The 21,930-nt window shown below is 41.1% G+C and overlaps 1 protein-coding gene across 2 annotated transcripts in view; it reads right to left on the bottom strand.

The window, feature by feature from the left end:
• Positions 1 to 21,930, bottom strand: part of ddah1 (dimethylarginine dimethylaminohydrolase 1) — a 100,573-nt gene that overhangs the window by 13,696 nt on the left and 64,947 nt on the right. For both annotated transcript variants that reach the window (XM_010902117.3, XM_010902119.3), the window contains exons 2-3: positions 1,822 to 1,921; positions 709 to 782 (exon numbers count right to left, since the gene is read on the bottom strand). In XM_010902117.3, coding sequence (XP_010900419.1) covers positions 709 to 782; positions 1,822 to 1,921 — 174 coding nt within the window. The remainder of the gene's footprint in view (positions 1 to 708; positions 783 to 1,821; positions 1,922 to 21,930) is intronic.

Below are 21,930 nucleotides of genomic sequence, written 5' to 3' on the forward strand. Positions count from 1 at the left end.
ATATGTAATAATAATCCATCCCAAGAATCAGACAATGCTTGTGAACAGATACAAGGAGCTCAAAGTAAAGCTGAATCTGCTGTTTAGGCAGAAGGATGTGCTTTGAATATGGACCCAGGAAAAGTGTAATCCATAACAGAATCCTAGGCCTACACATACTTTATACAGAGGGATTCTGCAGCCATGCCTCTGAGCTCTGTGAACCCATGCAAGAACTTACACACAAGGCTACATTGGGGGAAAGACAAGCACACCCACAGCATTATGCTGCCACCACCATACACCTTTGAAAAAGTAGTGTCCTTTACCTAGTGATTTCTTCATAATACACCCGCAGCTCAAGTATTTTAGATACCTTTGGAAAATATATATCGTAGTGTAAATAGACCCTTATAGATTAAGCTCAATTAACCTTATTAACAAACCATAGTTACTGTGACAGGATATTTGAAAACTGATAGACTTCCTAATCAATAGCTGATTAAAATGCTATGTGGCACTTAAGTGAGACCATGATTACCTCAGGGGGCCACCAAAGGTCCTACTGCACTAAACTGGGGCCAAAGTTCCTACTGCAGTAACCTGAGGCCAAAGGTCCTATTGCACTTACCTGAGGCCAATGGTCCTACTGCACTAACCTGAGGCCAAAGGTCCTACTGCACTTACCTGAGGCCAAAGGTCCTACTGCACTAACTTGCTTTCACTCACCTTAAATGCGTCAGCCAAAATCTCAGCACCTCTCTGATTGGTCCGTTTGGAAAGTCCCACAAAGAACTCTCTACCTGAGCAGAAACAGATAACACCCTGAGGTCAGTACAAGAGAGATGGAGTGAGAGAGAGATAGATGGAAAATAAATATGGAGGGAGATCGGGGAGAAATGGAGCAACAGTAGAAAGAGCGAGAGAGAACTACCGATTCAAAGAAAGAGAAGGTAAAAGAGCATTTTAGAGAGAATGGGCTCACTGCTGAGATTTTACAAATGAGCCAATGGCAACAACGTGGCCAAGAGGAAATGTTAGCCCTTATTGCCATGAGAAACCCGTTTCAGCTGGATGGGGATTGAAAGAATGCATCATGAGATGGTGCCAATGTCTAGAAACTCAATTAAGTGTTCTAGTGCTTTTTCCAAGCCCAGCACAGCATGAAATATGACCAACCTTATATTCACAGGAAACAGTACAACCGTTACATAAGTTTCAGAGAAGAACACCTAGTAAAGAACTTGTCTTGCTAGATCTAAAGTCCTCACAAGTTTAGTTTGCCATGGTCATTGGGCTAGTCCTGACACACAAAAAAGTCAACTTTAGGCCAAGAGGTTAAAATAAGGGTTACCCTTAGAATTTGGGTTAGAAGTCGGGTTAGGGCTAGGTTTAGGATAACTATTTGGGCTTTTGGGGTTAGTAGAGTCCTACTAAATCTGCATTGCAGAAAACTGACTTAAAAAAGGTACTAACCTTAGCAGGTAATCAACAACATCGATTATAAACTGTTTGATAAATATTCATCAACAAACTTTTTTCCCTTACGATGATGAGATGATGAGAAGAAAACAGATCTTTCAAGACAAAAAATATGAATCAATTTCCTTTTTTTGTTCAGTCAGTCTTCATGTGCGTGTCGTTTCAATTGTCAATAATAACTGGTTAATCAGAGTTACAGTTATTCTGAGCAATGTTTGCTCTGCACCTGTGGCAATGGTTCATACATTTGCATGATGAAGTGGTAATAAATGTTACTGAATATATATGTTTCCATAACAATAAATAAGAGATGATGATGCCTAAGACTGAGAGGTGTGTGAATGGTGGAATGCTGTGTACCGGTAAAGAGGACGTCTCCTCCATCCAAAGTGGCATTCTGGTCTGACATGTCAACGATGTTCAGGTCCAACTCTTTCAGAGCTTGTCGCATAGCCTCAGTCTAGAAAACACACACAGACAAACATATGGGTAAAGGAGGTGAGTGCAATACTTCTTTCATTAGTGAAACAACCTTATTAAATATTAAGTAATAGTGTAATGAGTCTTTTATAATGTTTTTTCCAACAAAACAAAAATGTTTGTTCTGAGAGAGATGTCAGATTTTATGTAAAAAAAAGGAATTGAACTGACATGGACACAATCTCTTGAATTCACTTCCATTAGAAAGGTGAGCTCAATGTGCCAGATAAAGTGGAACTGATTGAACCACAAATAATAATGAGCTGTTATTTATGAGGAAAGGGGATTGGTATATCAGTCAGTCACTTGCACGGAGTCCTTCTGTTTTTCTTGCACATAATATATTTAATGAAAAAAACAACAACAACAGGACTGTACAAAGGTTTGTCACCTGAAAGTCATTCAGGTGACAAACTAAAGCCATTCATTTGGTTAGTAAGTGTTTATTTGTAAAAAAAAAATTAAAGAAAAAAAAGAAACAACCCTTGCTTATCAAATAAATGGCTTTATTTTGACTTTCAGGTGACTAAGACTTTTGTACAGTACAGTATGTGATACCAAAAAGAACATTACTATTTCTTAATTATACCAAAACTAAACCAATCTCAAAATGATAGCACCAGCCCAAATAAAATGGCATTCAATTTGTTCTGTATTTCTATTGTTATCAAACGACAGCCTTCTTCTTGTCAAATTGGCATGCTAAAGCACCAGGCACATAACTGTGAAGGATAGATGCACAGTCAAACACACCCACAAAGCTTTCATTATATGCATGTCTGTCTGTGCCTGAACCTCATTTCATGTAATTAGATATAAAACACAAATGTGACACCAGCAGGAAAGCGCAAAAATACAGAAATTGGCAATTATCACCTGGAACTGGTGTTAAACGTATTATACAAGGAATTACAGAAAGGTATTATCATGAAGTCATTATATTACATAACACAAGTGAAAAGGCACATCAGCCAGTTTTTTGAGTATGGAATCACCACAATAAAACCAAACCAGTCTGTACATGAGATCATCATGACATAATTTCTGCGAGACACGTGGTGATGTCATCACAGAGGACGTTTGTAAAACTTTTTACAAGGCCATGGCTCTGGAAACCAGGTACAGCGAGAAACAAATACAAATCCTAATAAAGGTTTGGATTTTAAAAAGTGATCTGCTCTACTCAATGTGTTCCTGGACCATTCTCTGGGTCAGTTGTTCCCCGGTGTGTGTGTCTCCTAGAAGAACACCAGCTGTATGGTGCAGTTGGATTGGGACAGTATTGTTTTGCCTGATGTCTCTGACCGCCCAGTCTTATTTTTACTATGCTGGTTTTGGGGGTCCCAAAGGAGCTGTGACTACCGCAGAGTCTGGGGCCAATGGGATGTTGTGTAGCATCAGTGTTTCCACAGGCCCCTATCTCACCATGACCTCAGCCTAACCGTTTGCTAATCAAAGGCTTCTGTCACTTCTCATACAACAACCCTGGGCCAAACCATGAGGTCTTCCAGGTAGAGACTGCCATACGGGCCCAGCGAAACAGCACAGATAACACAATCCCAGTTATCACTCGGTCACTCTTCCTCGCACCCATGCAGTTAATAACTTAAGGAATGGGCAAGATTACCTTGAATGACAATGTTTAGTTTTTTGTGACTCTGATGTGATTTTGACAACCATGTGGCCCCTATCCCTCATACAAGAAAGCATGTGTAAACTGTCAACAACCCACAAACCATGCTGCGCCAGACGGTTTGTCATCTGCAATCTCATAAACACCAGATATTTTCTCTGTATTCTTTCCTCCCTCACTTCTGTCTTAAGCTTCCAAGGACATTGTGTCTTAATCACCTATAGGGACTTGGTCTACTCTAATTTGTTGGTGTTCAAAAGAATACTATAAAGTCACTACTGAATGTCTATTAAATTAACAAAATGGAAAATAACAATTGAAACTGCACCAAAACACACATATGCAAACATACTGAAACACATGTAAAACCAAGTTATATACATTTTAACAATTTCTTACCACGTTAACATCAACTGTAACTCCAAAAGCCTAACTTTAGCTTTATAAACCTAACGCTAACTTATAACTGTAAACCCTAATGCCCATCTCAGTTAGAAACAAACATACATACACACACACCGACATGACTTCACCTCTGGGGGCCTTTTCCTGCTCTGTACCAGGGACGCCACTGAGGGACTTCATGGGTTTGCAAGTGAAACAATCATGGAATAGAGACACTGAAATGGAATTCAACAAATACAGCAAATGTACTGAACTTAAATTAGTAGGAAATCAACTAAATGAAATTTAGTTTTTAGAACATGCTATTTTACCAAGCTTTGTAAAAAAAATATATCAGCCATCTGTATTTTCTTAAACTTTCTGAATAGTCAGTGCAGAAATGTCACACCTTGCATGCAAACATTTGTCAAACAACGTAAATCTGTTACCAGTTATGCTAATAATCACTGGCTCGTCCATTAGGTCGTTAATTAGGGTCAATGCCCCATTTAAAGAAAGAATTATACAAATATACAATGATTATATTTAAATGTCCCTAAAAGTGTGGTTGATCTAAATGTATATCCAAACAGAACTGGATGCGTGAAATTCCTATATGACACACCCATGAGATCTGTCAGTTATTTTGTAAAATCAAAATCCATTTTGAGCGGGATTCAAAGGTTGGCCAAAGCCAGAGTTGAGGGTTAATCGGATCTGAATTGTGTCCGATCTGTTTAATCAGACTCAAATTTGTCAGAAAAAAAGGTATTATTTTGTTCCCACGCATGCCAAACCATGTTTTAACTTGTCAGTAAACGTTAACATTTGACATGCATTTCATCTTAGAAAGTACAGTAAATGAATTTGGATGTGGTCCCAGCAGGCAAAAGCATCCAGTTTATCTCAGTTGCATTGCATATTCAACCAGTTCCCTTGTGCAGTTGAGCATGGTGTGCTCACAAACTTCTTCCAAAAAAGAAGAAAGAGGGGAGGTGGTATAACTTCTGACCAGTTAAGGTATGACAGCTAAATCATTTCCACAAACTGGCGAATATCCCCTCAACTGAAACCAACCCCGGACTATGCACACGCATTCAAGTGGAAGACTTACTAAACCGTCACCTCCAGCGCATGTCACACAGCATGCTGACTTCTAGAGTAAATGACAACTCCCTAAATTCAATCGATGTTAAGCAACCTGGCTAACTTGAGTATTAGCAATGTAAGCTATCTTATAACAGAGCTAAAATTATATTAGTTGAAAATGTATACAGACTTCAAAATCACATGCACAACTCCAGAAAGAATAATATTTTGGGGTTAATTTTTGTTAATTAAAATAACATCAAATTGATCAGAAATCTATTGTAGACATTGTTAATGTTGTTGAAGACTACTGTAGCTGGAAATGGATGATTTTCAATGTAATATCTATATACACTCATCTAAAGGATTATTAGGAACACCTGTTCAATTTCTAATGAATGCAATTATCTAATCAACCAATCACATGGCAGTTGCTTCAATGCATTTAGGGGTGTGGTCCTGGTCAAGACAATTTCCTGAACTCAAAACTGAATGTCCGAATGGGAAAGAAAGGTGATTTAAGCAATGCCTTGTTGATGCTAGAGGTCAGAGGAGAATGGGCAGACTGATTCAAGCTGATAGAAGAGCAACTTTGACTGAAATAACCACTCGTTACAACTGAGGTATGCAGCAAAGCATGTGTGAAGCCACAACACGCACAACCTTGAGGCGGATAGGCTACAGCAGCAGAAGACCCCACCGGGTACCACTAATCTCCACTACAAATAAGAAAAAGAGGCTACAATTTGCACGAGCTCACCAAAATTGGACAGTTGAAGACTGGAAGAATGTTGCCTGGTCTGATGAGTCTCAATTTCTGTTGAGACATTCAGATGGTAGAGTCAGAATTTGGCGTAAACAGAATGAGAACATGGATCCATCATGCCTTGTTACCACTGTGCAGGCTGGTGGTGGTGGTGTAATGGTGTGGGGGATGTTTTCTTGGCACACTTTAGGCCCCTTAGTGCCAATTGGGCATTGTTTAAATGCCATGGCCTACCTGAGCATTGTTTCTGACCATGTCCATCCCTTTATGACCACCATTTACCCATCCTATGATGGCTACTTCCAGCAGGATAATGCACCATGTCACAAAGCTCGAATCATTTCAAATTGGTTTCTTGATCATGACAATGAGTTCACTGTACTGTCACCAGATCTCAACCCAATAGAGCATCTTTGGGATGTGGTGGAACGGGAGCTTTGTGCCCTGGATGTGCATCCCACAAATCTCCATCAACTGCAAGATGCTATCCTATCAATATGGGCCAACATTTCTAAAGAATGCTTTCAGCACCTTGTTGAATCAATGCCACGTAGAATTCAGTATTAGTATGGTGTTCCTAATAATCCTTTAGGTGAGTGTAGACGTACAGAGGCCCATCTCAGCAACCATCACTCCTGTGTTCCAATGGCATGTTGTGTTTGCTAATCCAAGCATATCATTTTAAAAGGCTAATTGATCATTAGAAACCACTTTTGCAATTACGTTAGCACAGCTGAAAACTGTTGTGTTAATTAAAGAAGCAATAAAACTGTCTTCCTTTAGTGGAGTATCTATGAGCATCAGCGATTGTGGGTTTGATTACAGGCTTAAAATGTCCAGAAACAAATAAGTTTCTTCTGAACTCAGAATCTGAAATAATTTTGTTGCCAAGTAAGTTTCACAACAAACTAGGAATTTGTTCTGGTCTGTTGGTGCAGCAATTTATACAAAAGAAATAAAAATAAATAAGAACAGTGGACTGGGCATAAAAACAGTAGACTGAGTGTTCATAAATTACAAAAAAATACAGTACAAAATATGTAAGGTGCAAGAATTGTCCAGTTGAGGGTTGTGTGTATGTCGGGAGGGGTTATAGATTTGTCCAGTTGAGGGTTGTGTGTCTACAGTATGTGGGGAGTGGTTATAGATTTGTCCAGTTGAGGGTTGTGTGTGTACAGTATGTGGGGAGGGGTTATAGATTTGTCCAGTTGAGGGTTGTGTGTATATGTGAGGAGGGGTAATAGATTTGTCCAGTTGAGGATTGTGTGTTTATGTGGGGAGCAGTCTATAGTCAGTTTGGGTGTGGGGGCATGTTCATGAGGCCTACTGCTGCAGGAAAGAAACTGTTCTTGTGGCGAGAGGTTTTGTCCTGATTGACCTCAACCTTCTCCCAGAGGGGAGAGTTCTAAATAGTTGAAGTGCACCATCATAGTCTTTTGCAGGTTGAACTTTTTCAGCTGCTGCTGGAAGTACATCCTCTGCTGAGCTATCTTTGTAAGCAAGGTGATGTTCAGCTCCCACTTGAGGTCCTGGGCAAGCCACCCAGGGCGATGGGGGGAAAGCAGCTGGGTTTCTCCTCAAGTCCACTGTCATTGCCACTGTCTTTAAGGCGTTGAGCTCCAAGATGTTATGACTGCACCAGGACACTAGATGGTCAATCTCCCACCTGTAGGCGGACTCGTCTCCATTAGAAATAAATCAGATGAGGGTGGTATCATCTGCAAACTTCAGGAGCTTGAAAGAGTGGTGACTGGAGGTGCAGCTGTTGGTGTACAGGGAGAAAAGTAGGGTGGACAGGACGCAGCCTTGAGGGGAACTGGTGCTGATGGTCAGGGGGTCAGACAGAAACAGAAGTTGCAAAAAAAGCCATATCTCAGACTGGCCGATAAAAAGTTAAGATTAAGATGGGCAAAAGAACACAGGCACTGGACAGAGGAAGATTGGAAAAAGTGTTATGGACAGACAAATCTACGTTTGAGTTGTTTGGATCGCAAAGAACATTTGTGAGACGCAGACCAAATGAAAAGGTGTTCGAGGAGTGCTTGACGCCATCTGTCAAGCATGGTGGAGGCAATGTGATGGTCTGGGGGTGATTTGGTGGTGGTGAATTGGAAGATTTGTACAGGGTAAAAGGGATCTTGAAGGCTATCACTTCATTTTGTAACACCAGGCCATACCCTATGGATGGCGCTTGATTGGTGCCAATTTCCTCCTACAACAGAACAATGACTTAACCTCAGCAAATTCACAAATAGAAAGGTCTATAATTGTAGCAAGTGGAGGATTCTCTGGCGAAAGCAAAGTTTGAAGGACACAATTATTATTATTATTCCAATTCAAAATCATTATTTCTAACCTTGTCAATTACTATATTTTTTTTACTTTGCTATATCTCCTATTCAAACTCATTTCATGTATGTTTTCACTGACATTTTTAGGTGACCCCAATCTTTTGAACAGTAGTATATACATATCATACATGCACGCACACACACACACACACACACACACTATGTACTTGTTTACTCTTCTCCCAGACCTCAAAAACCTTTCCTGATATGCTTTAAGCATTATTGTGACTTACAATATCACATTTTGTTTTATTAAAACAGTAAACCCAACAAACTATGACAAATATGAAAAAACTAATCAGGGGAAAAAAAATCCATTAAATAATGAGTAAATCTAGTGCCCTTCTCAACCTTCAAATCAGTTGTGTATCAGATGTTCACATTTGATGGATGAGTAACTTGAGACGGTGTGCAGATACATTTGGTGGCAGGGAAAATATTGACTAGTTTACAAAAGAAAGGGTATGGTTGAGGGCTTACAATGCAGAGGGTTGAAGGTCAATCTTGTCAGAAAGTGATTCGTCCAATACAGCCTTCTAGTTATTTATTTTTTTTCAACCATCCATAATGCATCATGGATCACTAACACTGAATCGTTCATGGATTATGTAAGACTGCATCGTTTAAGGCATACGTCAGATAGTGTTTCTTAGAATCTATTAAACACAACAAGTCCTCATTAATTTGAATAGCTAACAGAAAGGCTGCAGTTTGAAATGTTTTTAACATTCTAAATACCTATTCCTATTGGACCAGTGTAATTGATGACGTAATCACTGAATAAGTGGTCATAAATCTATATTCCATTAAGTCTTTACAGTTTCTACATATTCCCTTAAGTACATTTTTGAGTATGTAATAATTCCTTCCTTGGCTTACTCTTGCCAAAAAAATTGGGAATCATCTCTATTGTATAAGCAATAGTTAAAAAAATAGTTTTTATGTTCCTTTACTAAGGAAAACGTCAAAAGAAAATACTTGAGACTAAATTCAAATTTTAATACAGTAATCACAAAACTACCCTCTTACAAAATTGTACCAAGCTACTACTATAGTATAAAATGTAAACAAGAAACGCACTGTGCCTGCCAAAAAACTACTTTTACCAACTTCTTTTTACGCAAGATATTTTGACACAACACAATTTTATTTAAATAACATTAATATCACTTGCAAATATATATATAACACTAGCAACAAGTTACTCTCGCTTCACTGTAAATCAAAACACAAGCAGAGATATGCCTGCAGAGAAATGGCCAAACCTCTGACCTGCAAGATCTATAAACTCACTGACTATGTTGTTTACATGGTAACTAACAGTGCTAGATTTGTTTCGGTGCCGATTTGAGATATTATAAGTTTCTACCCCAATACTGGTTTTATTCAATCTGATTATATATGAAGTAGGACCAGACTTCATTAGTCACGGCTTATTCACCTCTAATACATACTGAGTAAGACATTGTCTTTAGACTTCAGTTGCTGCAGGAAAGTGTACCATGTAACCTCGAAAAGACAGCATGCACGACTATGTTTTTAACCAGTTTACACCATAACAAAAGTTTCCTCTAGACAAAACTATTGTAGTGTAAATACCTTTCTAATTACTGTAACTATGTAACATGGAATGCTTCTTAATTCCTTACAACACAACAACAAATCAAAAAAGACGATGGTCATGTAACCATTGACTGATAACAAAACTCTCTGGCTGAATTAAAGAGGCTATGAGAGGGTCATTTAAACAGTCTACCATTATCTATGACTTGGCCTGCAGATAAAACTGCACATGGTCATCTGTTAGACCAGCTAATAGAACCCTCTCATTACCCTCCCTCTTTCTCTTATTCCCTTAGTTCTCTCTAGACAGGCACGGCAGGGCCAAGAATGCACCTGGATAGGCTGGCTGCATGGACTGAGTGAGTGGCCATTATCTCCCAGGCCCAGGACACCCAATATCCCAAGGCCCAGGCTGTTATGCAAAGAGGGTGCCAGCTCCGCTCTCCAACCTTCACCCACTCCACTGCTACACTGCCCGGCCCACCCTGCCCAGGGCCACCCGCTGAGAGCCAGTCCCTGCTTTGAATGAGAAAGACCTTTTAAAATTCATGAGATTTTGGCTTTTCTGCTCTTGGACCGGTGTGGGCCCCGTCTGCCCACATTCCTCCCGTTCGTGGGAAGAGCAGACAAGGGAGATGGAGCAGAGCGACCAGAGAGCACGGGGACAGTCTTTTCTCTGGACTTGTATAGACTTTCATGTCGTCTTGTTCGCCGGGAACGCTCTAGTTCCAGCAGTGATATCGTATCTAACTGCTGAAACAGACCGTCAGCCAGATTGAGTTTGGAACATTCCGGAAGGTAATGAAGAACACAATGACATTCCGGAGCCTTGGCTGGTATTCTAGAGTGCCTCGTTCCCTGTCACCTCACTCCACCACCTGTAACAGTGTCCCACGCTCCACAGGGCCTGGAGAACACGCCAGACTATCTCATGAAATCAAAGTTCATTCCTGCAGGTAACTGGATAGAAATTACTGTAGCTTTTGTAGATAGTTGCCCCATTTTAGGATAATGAAAATATCTGATATCAGTGCTGCATTGTTGTTTCTTTCTATCATCCCTACTTCACATGCAAATGTCCCATATTTTATTTGACCATATCAGAAAGTAATGTCAGGATATAGTAAGTATTTGCTGGCTCAAAGTAAGCAATATAGATTACAGTGTTGAAAGCTTAGCCACGGAATTCAATGAAGTTGGACATTTATGTTTTTGGACTGCAACTTCTGTAAAATAGCTGCCCAATAAATGACTAGTCATTAGTATTGGTGCAGAAAGGAAAGAAAAACCCAGAAAGCACTCAGAGGGTCTATAACTGTCAGGGGGAAGGGGATGTATACAGCAAGGCAACAAATTACACTACTCTGGTGTAAGTCTACAGTTACAGTACAATTGAAAATACCTCATAAAGCAAGCAGCCTACAAAAAGTTGCATTAGCCTATACATTACTTTTTATACTGAATAACACTTAAACAAAAGCAACACCCCTTTATCATCGTGCCAAATGGGAGTCATAATTATAATTATTATTTTTATGTTATTAATATAATGGTCCCTATTATAAACCCTCACTCACAATATAAACTTCAAAGAGATATCCTTAATTGGCTTCCACCTTGTGGAAGGCAGCTGAATTACAGCAACAACAGTTTGCATTCAAACCAACTCTCCCCTTATAGTGCCCTCACTATACTCACTTTCACTTTCAGGGCTTGTTTATATTACACTACATTTTCCAAGACGTCTCGAAGAAGACTCGAGACGCTACATCATCTTTTTGTGTAAACTTGCAGATATCAATAGCTCGAGGCCCTACCTTCCGAGGTAGCGTGCGCCACATTTTCAATAGAGTGCAAGTTTGAAGACAATTCTGTCTGAACTGTATCAAGTGCATGCGTATCATATCGCTTGATTTTCCCACAGCTGGTAGCCAAAATCGTGCGTAGTACATCTATAACTTACCGTTGAAAATAAAACGCTACGAATAAAAAGCTAACCAATGCAAGCCAAATCAGTATATTTAGTGTTTTATTCTAAGTATCGTGATGTAAACAAGCCCTTAGTTGACAAACTCCTGGGATGTAACTGAAGATCAGCAAGTTTGCATTACAACAGACAGTGTAGCAAACTTGCTTATCTTTAGTCAGATCCCAGGATGCCAGTGAGTCATTCATTCACTGTGCGATTGCTAATACCCTGTGTGATCTTTAGGAAACTAGACTGATGTTAGAGATATGTTTTGCAGCTTCCAGTCCGCATTAATAAAGTGTAGGCTCAAACACAGAACAAACTTGTTTATCCGTATAACAGTGAAGTATACTGTCAAACTATTAACATAAATACAACTCAGTAGCAATTATTGTGCAATCTAATTTAATTAAAAGTAGCACACGTTTATGACGTTTCCAAAAGAGCCACAGGAGTGTGCAGGAGAGTCCGTAGGTTCTCATACAGCTGTAACAAGGAAGAACGGGCCAAAGCACCGAGTGAGCTCAGCCTCGCACAGCACAAACTCAAGATAGCCTACTTGACTAAATGAGGATCAAGGGAGCTCATGACTGAGAGAGACCTGAAGCGGTAGAGTACCATTTCACAAGTCCTCTCCACTGAGTAGAAAGACTAGGAAATGGGTCCTTAGCTGGCAAGACATTGATGAGCTTGTGTTCATCAATTAGGCCCTTAACCCACTTACACACTCGCTGATGTATTGTCAGGAGAGAGTTATGTCAGCGTCTCCTTTACGGAGCCTGTCATGCACATTCTGAAGTCAAGCATCCTAGTTATGGAGGATAAGGAGACAGACCTCACCAGGTCTATCAACAGGAAAATCCCCAGCTGAAGTGCCTGAAAAAGAAATATACAGACCCCAGCACAGATCAGTTGCTGGATGTATTTCTGGACCCCAGATTTAATCTGATCTACAATGGATCAACTGTTGAAGCCGAGATGAAAGCAGAGGTTGCTTCAGTAACACCAAACAAATCAGTAACGTTAAATTATTAACTTTTTCCTATTTAAATATCTTGACCGTTTACTACACAAGATCTACTGTTTGTCAAATGGTTTGTGTTTTATTATAAACAGGACCCCAAGACACAACTAGACCAGGGGGGAAGAAGCCCAGGAGCTCCTTGGCGATTTTTTTCAACAGAGGTGACGTGTCGTGTCCTGATCATATGTTCTCTTTGTGTCACTCCAGGAAGTACAGGAGGCAGAGAAGAGTCGCTACATAGTGTCTCCTGTTTTAGACTGTGAGGATAATCCTCTGGAATGGTGGAAATTTCTCCATGTAAACTTTCCTACATCAGTACAGCTTGACAAGTGGTACCTCTGGAGTCACTAGTTCAGCAACTGAGAGTGTTCAGCACAGGCATCAACATAGTTACGGGTTGCGGATCAGGTTGAGATAGTACAGCTATTAAACTAAACTCCAGAAATACTTCAAAAACATAGATGTTAGATTTTTCATGTTTGAGCACCTGCCAGTGTGGTTGCTGAAATACACATTCTACTCACCAAATGCAAATATGTTTTTGCAATTACCTGTTGTACTCTGACATTATGATGGTAAAATCCCTGTGGCTGATAGCTGGCAGACTAGAAAAGGTCAATATCGTCCCAAAATATCTGCAAGGTAATTCTGTTAAAAGGAACCTCAGGTAAATTAGATGATTCTTTGTTAATGGTTTGAGATGACATCTAGTGTTGACCATTTGGTATTTCAGGTTGAGGTCTGGTTCTAGATTGACTTGTGCTCCTCCTATGGTCTCTGTCAAGCAAGACAGCACCAACACGTGTATTAAACACCAGGCTACTAACAGTTGGATCAGAAAAAAAAATAGGCCAATTTAGTTGAAAAGGTCAAGTTCATGATCACCAAGGCGTTGAAGCTGGACACCTCAGGGCACCACTGAAGAGGAACGTAATGGACTCATGCAGAAAAAGAAAATAAATGGAATGGGACTACCAATCGGAGTAGGAAAAGCCTAATGGAAGAGTTATCTTTCAGACCTAATAACACCAGAGAAGGAATTTTAATAAACACACTGGACTTCATTAGGTATGCAGATCATCCAAAAGGATAATGTTATCCGATCTTTCCAGGTATGTAGTAGATCTTTGGCGTCATGTAAGTACCTGAGACATGACTGTACCGTCTTTGTTCGGGGACAGGAGTAACTACCCGAGTCCTAAAAGACTCAATCACCGCTTGTTGAGAGGTTTGCTCGGTGCTGTTCTCACTGAGTGGTTCCCTCAGGATTTACATACCTCATCTAGGGGGTAGCATACTCTCTCGCTTGCTCTCTCTCTCTCACACATGCGCACACACACACACACACACACACATGCGCTCACGCATACACACATGCATACACACATCAGCTAGGGAGATTGTGTTTGTGAGGGCTAATGGGAACCGGGCAGGGCTATTGCAACCTTGATGCCCATTAATTCTCCATTATTTACACAGGTCCTCTGGTAAATTTCCCAACATGACTAAGCAATTTGGAATTGCATGCATAGTTTGGAAAAGATAATCGTTAAGCCAAAGCCAAGCACCCCAGCACATGGGATCTGACTGATTGCTGCCTCTCTCATTCTCTCTCATACAAACTGAAATGGTAGCATGCGCAAAAAGGCACGCATGCTGAAAAACAGACACACGCCATACACACATTGTCCTGTGTCCATTATCTTTGTGTTGCATAAATAGCCAACGTTTTGGGGGGTGGAGGGGGGGGGGGGGGTGTGTGCTGTGCTTTTGTCACAATGGTCAAATTTCACATTCCTGCAGTGAATTGGGTTAAAGCACTGCCACAACCTCAAAAAGCATAAAAGTTTTTCTAACAGCGTAATGAAAATAAACCCTCAATACCTTGTATTGAGGGCCAGGCAGGCAGAATCTAAACAAATCCCAGAGCAGTACGTGTTGGAAAAATACCTTGGGCTAAGTTAACCTAGTCATGGCATTCTTTCTCCCACCCCCCCTTCCTCCATCTCGTTCATTTTCTTGTACAACACACAGCCATCTGCTCAGGGATTACATAAATGTTTGAGAAGTAGGTCAAAGTAAAGCAGTTACAGTAGCTCATCAAGAAGCTCACAGCAGAGCAGACCATCAACCACGGGAGATTTGGCTGCCCGTCTCAGCAGCCGAGGAGAGGTGAGGTAGCTCGTTAAAATCACAGTCGAACCAAAGTAGCGCACTGTTGTGAATCCAGTGCCACTCAAGATGCAAACTACATACAACTGCTGCCAGTTGTTTTCATTCAGACTCCCAGGATATTCAGAGGGGAAGCAGAAAAATGCCCCAAACAGCCTGTGAGGCGGACACATATATGGCTTCACTGTAGAGGGGATTATAGAGGTGGTGGTGGGGTGGGGACTACGGTGTGTTGCTGCGTTCGAGACTGACTTTAGATCTGAACAACAGAATTAAAGAAAGAGAGGGAATGGTGAAGAGAGAGAGAGAAAATGGCAAAGAGAGAGAGAGTGAATGGCGAGGAGAGAAAAAGAATGGTGAGGAGAGAGAGCAAATGGAGGAGAAAGAATGGTGAAGCCAGGGGGAGAGAGACGGGTAGTCTGTGCCTCCACCCTCCTGCCTGATTACCCTTGGCGTTACCATGGCCCAAGTGTCCAACCCCCTAGGGTCCACTGTACCTCTCAACAGAGGATTTGGTTTCAGCTTTATCACCTGCTATATCGGCGTATGTATCTGCCTTGGCATTCGGAGCATTGAGAAAGAAAGGCGGGTTTTCTATCACTGTCATTAGATACACTGTGTTATGTGGAAGATAGGCTTCACAATTATGTTAGACCATCACCTTTAGTTTGTTTTTGTCAAAGTGCTTCACTTACACCTCTCTCTAGGGGACAAGAGAACTACCCTCTCAGACAGGAAATTATTCAGAATTGACTCTACTTTCTGATGTTGCCTAACTACATAAACAGATTTTATGTAGTTAGGCTAACCCCTTACTCTAACCTTAACCGCAACTGTAACATTTTGCCTAATCTTAACCCCTAAACCATAGCATTTTTCCTTGTGTTGGCCGGTCCTTGTGGGGATTTTCAGTCATCACCAAGATGGTAAAACGTGAACACACACACACACACACAGAGAGAGCTCTACAACTGCAAAAACAAACACAGGTATTAGGTGCTCCTAGCTCAGGCCAGGGCCAGTGTTCTAGACAAAGGCAAAATAAAGCTTCGTCTTCCATTCCAATCTCAAGAGAGATTATCAGCTGCAAATTCTGGAAGAAGTGGATACCTTTGTATGATTATGTAGTAGCTGTGTATTTTTGTGTGTTTGTGTGCACTAAGAATGTGTCTGCTTCCCACCTAATCCTGTGCTCCGATGGCTACACAAATAGAGTGGAGCTGTAGGGCAACAGGGTTTGTTGAAAGTGTGTGTGTGTGAATGAATCTGAGAGAGAGAATGGGGAGGAGATATCTGTACCCGCTTTGGGTCACTCCAACATTCAGCAGGCCCTTAAAGAGCAGACAAAAGTCTGACCTTCAATTTCAACGGGCAATTCCATCAAATTCCATCTGACCCAGCAATGCATCCTGTGGCTGAAATTGTTTTCATGACAACGATCAGGGCAATGGCACCGGAGAGGTTCACATCAAAATGGAAGACTTCTGACATTTCCGCTCATCAAAATCCTTTCATCAGTGAAGTAAAAAGTCAGGCTGAAGATAGGTTGGCTAATGTGAAGGTAATTTACGAGAGATGGGTCTATGTAACAAACCTCCACTTTGAGTTGCACTGCCCCTCACTGTCCCTTCTCTGGCTAATATAGACAGGACACCCTACTCCCAGCACCTTTCGCCTACCTAGGCAGGTGTGAAAGGTCAACCACATCTCAAGTCGAGCACTGAATTACTAAACACGGATCAGAACGGCTCTACTACAATCCCGAAGACTCACCCTCCATCCATCTGCCAAAACAACACATGAAATGTGTCTACGCGCTCTATAATGAATGTAAAATGTGCAAATACACAATGTTAGCATGAGTTTGTAAAGACAAGGGTTAAAGAAAAACAGTGGGAAAGTCATTGTCCCCCCCACACAAACACAGTCGTAGAACTCCAGGCAATCTAGCTGAAGAAGGTGTGCAGTGAATGTGTGGAATGTCCAAACATTCCTGAATGTCTCCTGGAGCGTGACCCGAGATGACCTTTCCAGAATGGGAAATGGAAAAAAATCTGTTTTGACATTATGAGACCAAAAGGAAAAACAAGACTGGTAGTTTAGCCTGGGGTAAAATAGGCAGGGAAAAGAGAAAGGAAATGGGAGAGAGGGGGAGGTGAGTCACGGGTGAGTAGGAGGTGATATAAATGCTATCGCTAAAGGAATCCCCATTTCCTCTGTCGTACTCCTTCTCTCAGAACAGGGAAGCTGGATTTGGGAGCTTAGCCCATGTAGGAATGTAGGATGTGAGCTAGAGCTGCATAGACCATTCACAGTTATAAATACACCGGCACATTTTGACCGGTATTTTACCAGGTAAGTATGGGTTAGGGTTATTTTACTAGGTAAGTATGGGTTAGGGTTATTTTACTAGGTAAGTATGGGTTAGGGTTATTTTACCAGGTAAGTATGGGTTAGGGTTATTTTACTAGGTAAGTATGGGTTAGGGTTATTTTACTAGGTAAGTATGGGTTAGGGTTATTTTACCAGGTAAGTATGGGTTAGGGTTATTTTACCAGGTAAGCTAAGAAAAAAACCTTTCAATTAGGGTTGTCAATTAGGATTAACTGTCTTGCTCAGGGAGAGAACAACAGTTTATTTCTTGTCAGCTTGGGGATTAGAACTCTTGACCACTAGGCTACCCTACATTCATAGAAACAAACAGAGAGCTATTATTTAACTATACCTTAAAAGGACCTTTAGGGGAATATGGATGATTGGCCACACACTTTTGACATTTTATTGCAGTTTTTGCCGATTGCCTACACACTGAATTTGAATGCTTAGACAAAAGCATCAAAACTTAACTTTTTTTAACTATGCCTTAAAGAATGGCACCAAAAGTACAAACACATTATCTGCATTGCACTTTATTTGCAAATCTGCAACATACTTTGCAATTTATTTGCACTTACTTAACTGAGCACCAACTAGTCTGAGCCTAAGCACTACAAATAAACCTCAGGTAAATTCACCTCTTTTGTGAGAACTTTGCAAACATGGAGGCAGTGAGAAGAAAATGAAGAGAGAGAGAGGGAGAAAGAGAGAGAGAGAGAGAGGAGTAGGACAAGGACAAAGAAGGGGACAACATTAAGGCCACTTTGGTGAACCATGTCATAAATCATGGCCTGACGATGAGGGAGGCAGAGTCCAGTCCAACCTAACTTGCTTCATGGTAGCATCCTTAATACGGACATTTACACTGGAGAACATGTCTTCAACTTTCTACACTAGACTGTACAGAATGTAATTGTTGCACATCATTCTGCATCACAGTCCATTGTCAATGGTTCACCAACCACAATAACTTCAGTTGTATACTTGCTCCCTTACTCTCCATCTATCAACCTGATGGGCTTAACTTTGGGCTTGGCATTGGAAAGTGTCTGACCACCAAGCACATGTCCTCCTGCCTCTTCTACAAGCAATGGAAGAGGCATGCGGAGACATTGATGTGGGGTCACTCCAGGGTTGGATACAGAATGCAAGGTGCCTAGCCAGGGATGACATTGCCTGTGATGTGGATGAGGTGATGTGGCCAGACCCTAACAGAAGGCAGTATCAATGAACCATCCACCCCATCCATTACAATACTATTTTTGGTAATTTAACTACTTATTTTTGTTTATTTGAGTTAGCAGTAACATTTTGTAATGATTACTGTACTGTAATTCTACTTTACTTGTGCTTTCGTTGTTGTAAAAACCTGCAATGGCAAAAAAATTAACTGTATATATTTTTTGAAGCCTTTCTATTTTCACGTTCATTGAAATGTGAGTAGATGTGCTGGATCAATCCTTTACAGAAGCCTGTATTACAGTTTCTTCCAATTGCTAACACACTAAAATGACATGCACAGCACAATTATTTAAACTGACACAGAGAGCAAAACCTCTTCTCAAGTCTCCAAAAGTGCTTTACACACATCTTGCCATTCAAAATGACACTACATGAGCTAATTGGCCAATACATGTGCCACCTGGCCAAACACCTCAGTGGTTAATTGTTACCACTTCAATCAGGTAGTAAGCACTATAAAAATACCACAGATGAGCACCTTTTTTTTTTTTTTTACAACAACAATGAAGATGATGGAAGATGATGCAGAGAGAGGAAGAGGGTGATCGAGAATCAGAGGGGGAGGAAGAGTGAGAGGTAGGGGTAGAGCTGGTAGAGGAGTTCATGGCCAAACAAGACAACAACTTTCAAATGAAATCAGAGCAACCTTGGTTGATCATGTCATCAACCATGGGCTGACAATGCAAGAGGCTGGACAGAGAGTGCAGCCCAACATGAGCCGTTTTACTGTTGCCTGTGTCATCTGGACCTTTAGACTGCAGTACAGGTATGTAACCAAAATGTATATCACACTATGCAGTACACCCCATGTCATAGTGTATCAGTTGGGTGACACCGGTTTACTTCATGAATGGCTGATGTCATAAACTAACTGTACATGTTTCCTGTACAATGTACTCTAATGTGTGGGAAATATCTTTAGGCTGTATTGTCCAAGCCCTATATTTTAGTTTTTTTGTTTTTCTAAAGGACTGAGAGACGCAACCATGGTGAAGGAAGGGCCTAAATGTTCACCGGGGTACAGGAAGCTGCCAACTTGGTTTTGGAAAATAATGAAATCAGATAACGAGAAATTCAAAGCCACATCATCCAAGAACAACACTACATTCGACAACATTCAACGAGTCAGTCTGTCCACATTGGCTCGCATTCTCAAGTGAAACCAAATCAGAATTAAACAACTTTATGAGGTGCCCATTTGAGAGAAACTCTCAAAGAAACAATGAGGTCAGACGAGCATATGTGGATGTAGGGACAATATTGACTGCAGTACACTACACACATTGTTTCCCAGTGTACTGGATAACACCATATTGACTGACTTTATTTTCAGGGAGTACTGGAAATGGATGCTCATGCAATCCCACATGAGTTCATCTTTATAGATGAGGCTGGGTTCAACCAGAACCAACCAGAAGAAGAGGGAGAAACGTCATTGGCCACCGAGCCATTATAGATGTTCCTGGCCAACGTGGTAGGAACATCACAATGTGCGCAGCTATCTCCAATACGCATGGTGTCCTCCACCATCATGCCAACCTTGGACCATACAACACAGCCCATATTCTCACATTTCTGGACAGACTCCACCACATTCTCATACCACCAGAGCGTATGAATGATGCAGACCATCAAAGAAACCAGAATGTTGTAGTATGGGACAACGTGAGCTTTCATCGTGCAGCCCCAGTCCAAAACTGGTTTGCTGACTACCCACCATTTCTCGTGCAATACCTCCCACCATACTCACCATTTCTGAACCCCATAGAAGAGTTATTTTCGGCATGGCAGTGGAAGGTATACAACCGGCAGCCCTTTGTACGCATGCCTCTTGTGCAGGCTATGGAAGAAGCATGTGATGAGATTGATGTGGGTGCGATTCAAGGCACTCAAGGCGCTTCTTCCCTCAATGTCTGGCAAGGGAAGATATTGCCTGTGATGTGGACGAGGCGTTGTGGCCAGACCCAGCTGTGCGGCAAAATGCTGTCTAATAATTTTTCTTGCCTCTTTTTTTTTCTGTATATTTTTTCTCCAAATCTTTTCAGAAATTTTCTTTTTCACTTTACTGTTTTTTGTGGCTTTCATTTTGCAGGATATATGAGGTGTTTAGCAGTTGGTGTGTGTGATTTTGTGGATTGTGTTAGGTATTTTGATATAACCAGCCTAGTTTGTAAAATTGTGTTTTAGCAATTGGAAAAAACTATAGAACATTCAAAAGGAATACAAAGTAATAAAGACAGCAATATTTCGTATGAAGTACATCTGTGTGTAGTTCCTGCTTTGAAAGAGTAATTTAAATGGCACATATGTGTATCATTCTGTTGTTTTGACACAATGAGCCAAATTCTGCAACAAGTGTGTAAGTAATCAGCAAAAACTGTAAATAAAATTTTCCCATTCAATTTTCCCTGAACTGCAACCTGAACCTGAATAACCACACACCCCAAACCATAGCCTTAACTCCTAACACCGTCATCTTGGAAGAGGGTGGCTAGATTGGGAAGCTAGGTCCATGTAGGGTTATCCTGCTCTGGGCCTCAGAGGAAAACTGGGACCCTCCATGGAGGAAATACCAGGCTCTAGAGGATGCTGAGTCACTGAGAAAGAATATCAGCCCTACTGTAGTGGTTACTGTAGTGGTTATTGTAGTGGTTACTGTAGTGGTTATTGTAGCAGTTAATGGTTACTGTAGAGGTTTCTGTAGTGGTTACTGTAGCGGTTACTGTACTGGTTATTGTAGCGGTAAATGGTTACTGTAGAGGTTACTGTAGTGGTAAATGGTTACTGTAGTGATTACTGCATTGGTTACTCAGGAAAAGGAAACTTTGGAATCAAGCTCAAGTATCTCTTGTCTTTAGGCAGGAGAACAACATTCAAAGCAATCGCTGAAAAGGCACAGCAGGATATTTACCATTAAGCTTGGCTGAACATAATCGTAACCAGCGGTAAACCGTAACACATTGTTTGGTTAGCAGATATGGTCATCAGCCGTCTCCTGTCCTCCTACATAACTCCAGGTCTAGGAAGCACAGAGGTTAAGATCATCACTGACCTCACCCAATCCGGTTGCACTGTTCGAAAAAAATAACCGCCCGAAAGGGAAGGCCAGGTCAATCAAGCCACCATATCAGTTTCTTTCCCAGAGCCGTCGTAACATACATGGGCAAGTGAGCATAACAGAACAGAAAGGAAAACAAAAAGCACCTTACAGAAAATGTATATGCTTTTATAAAAAACAGGTAGGCGAAAACACATGGTGACAATGACATGCAAACAATAATCCACAATGGGTACAAACATGTGAGCAATATAAAAAGTGTCCAGGGGTGAATGGTAATGAAGAACAGGTGGGCAGGATTGGGGTGCGTCCAGAATGACTGCCCGATGTTGCAGACCGGTGGTTTGAGAACCAATGAGGCG

This window comes from Esox lucius, chromosome 8 (genome assembly GCF_011004845.1).
Source record: "Esox lucius isolate fEsoLuc1 chromosome 8, fEsoLuc1.pri, whole genome shotgun sequence".
NCBI classification, from domain to species: Eukaryota; Metazoa; Chordata; class Actinopteri; order Esociformes; family Esocidae; genus Esox; species Esox lucius.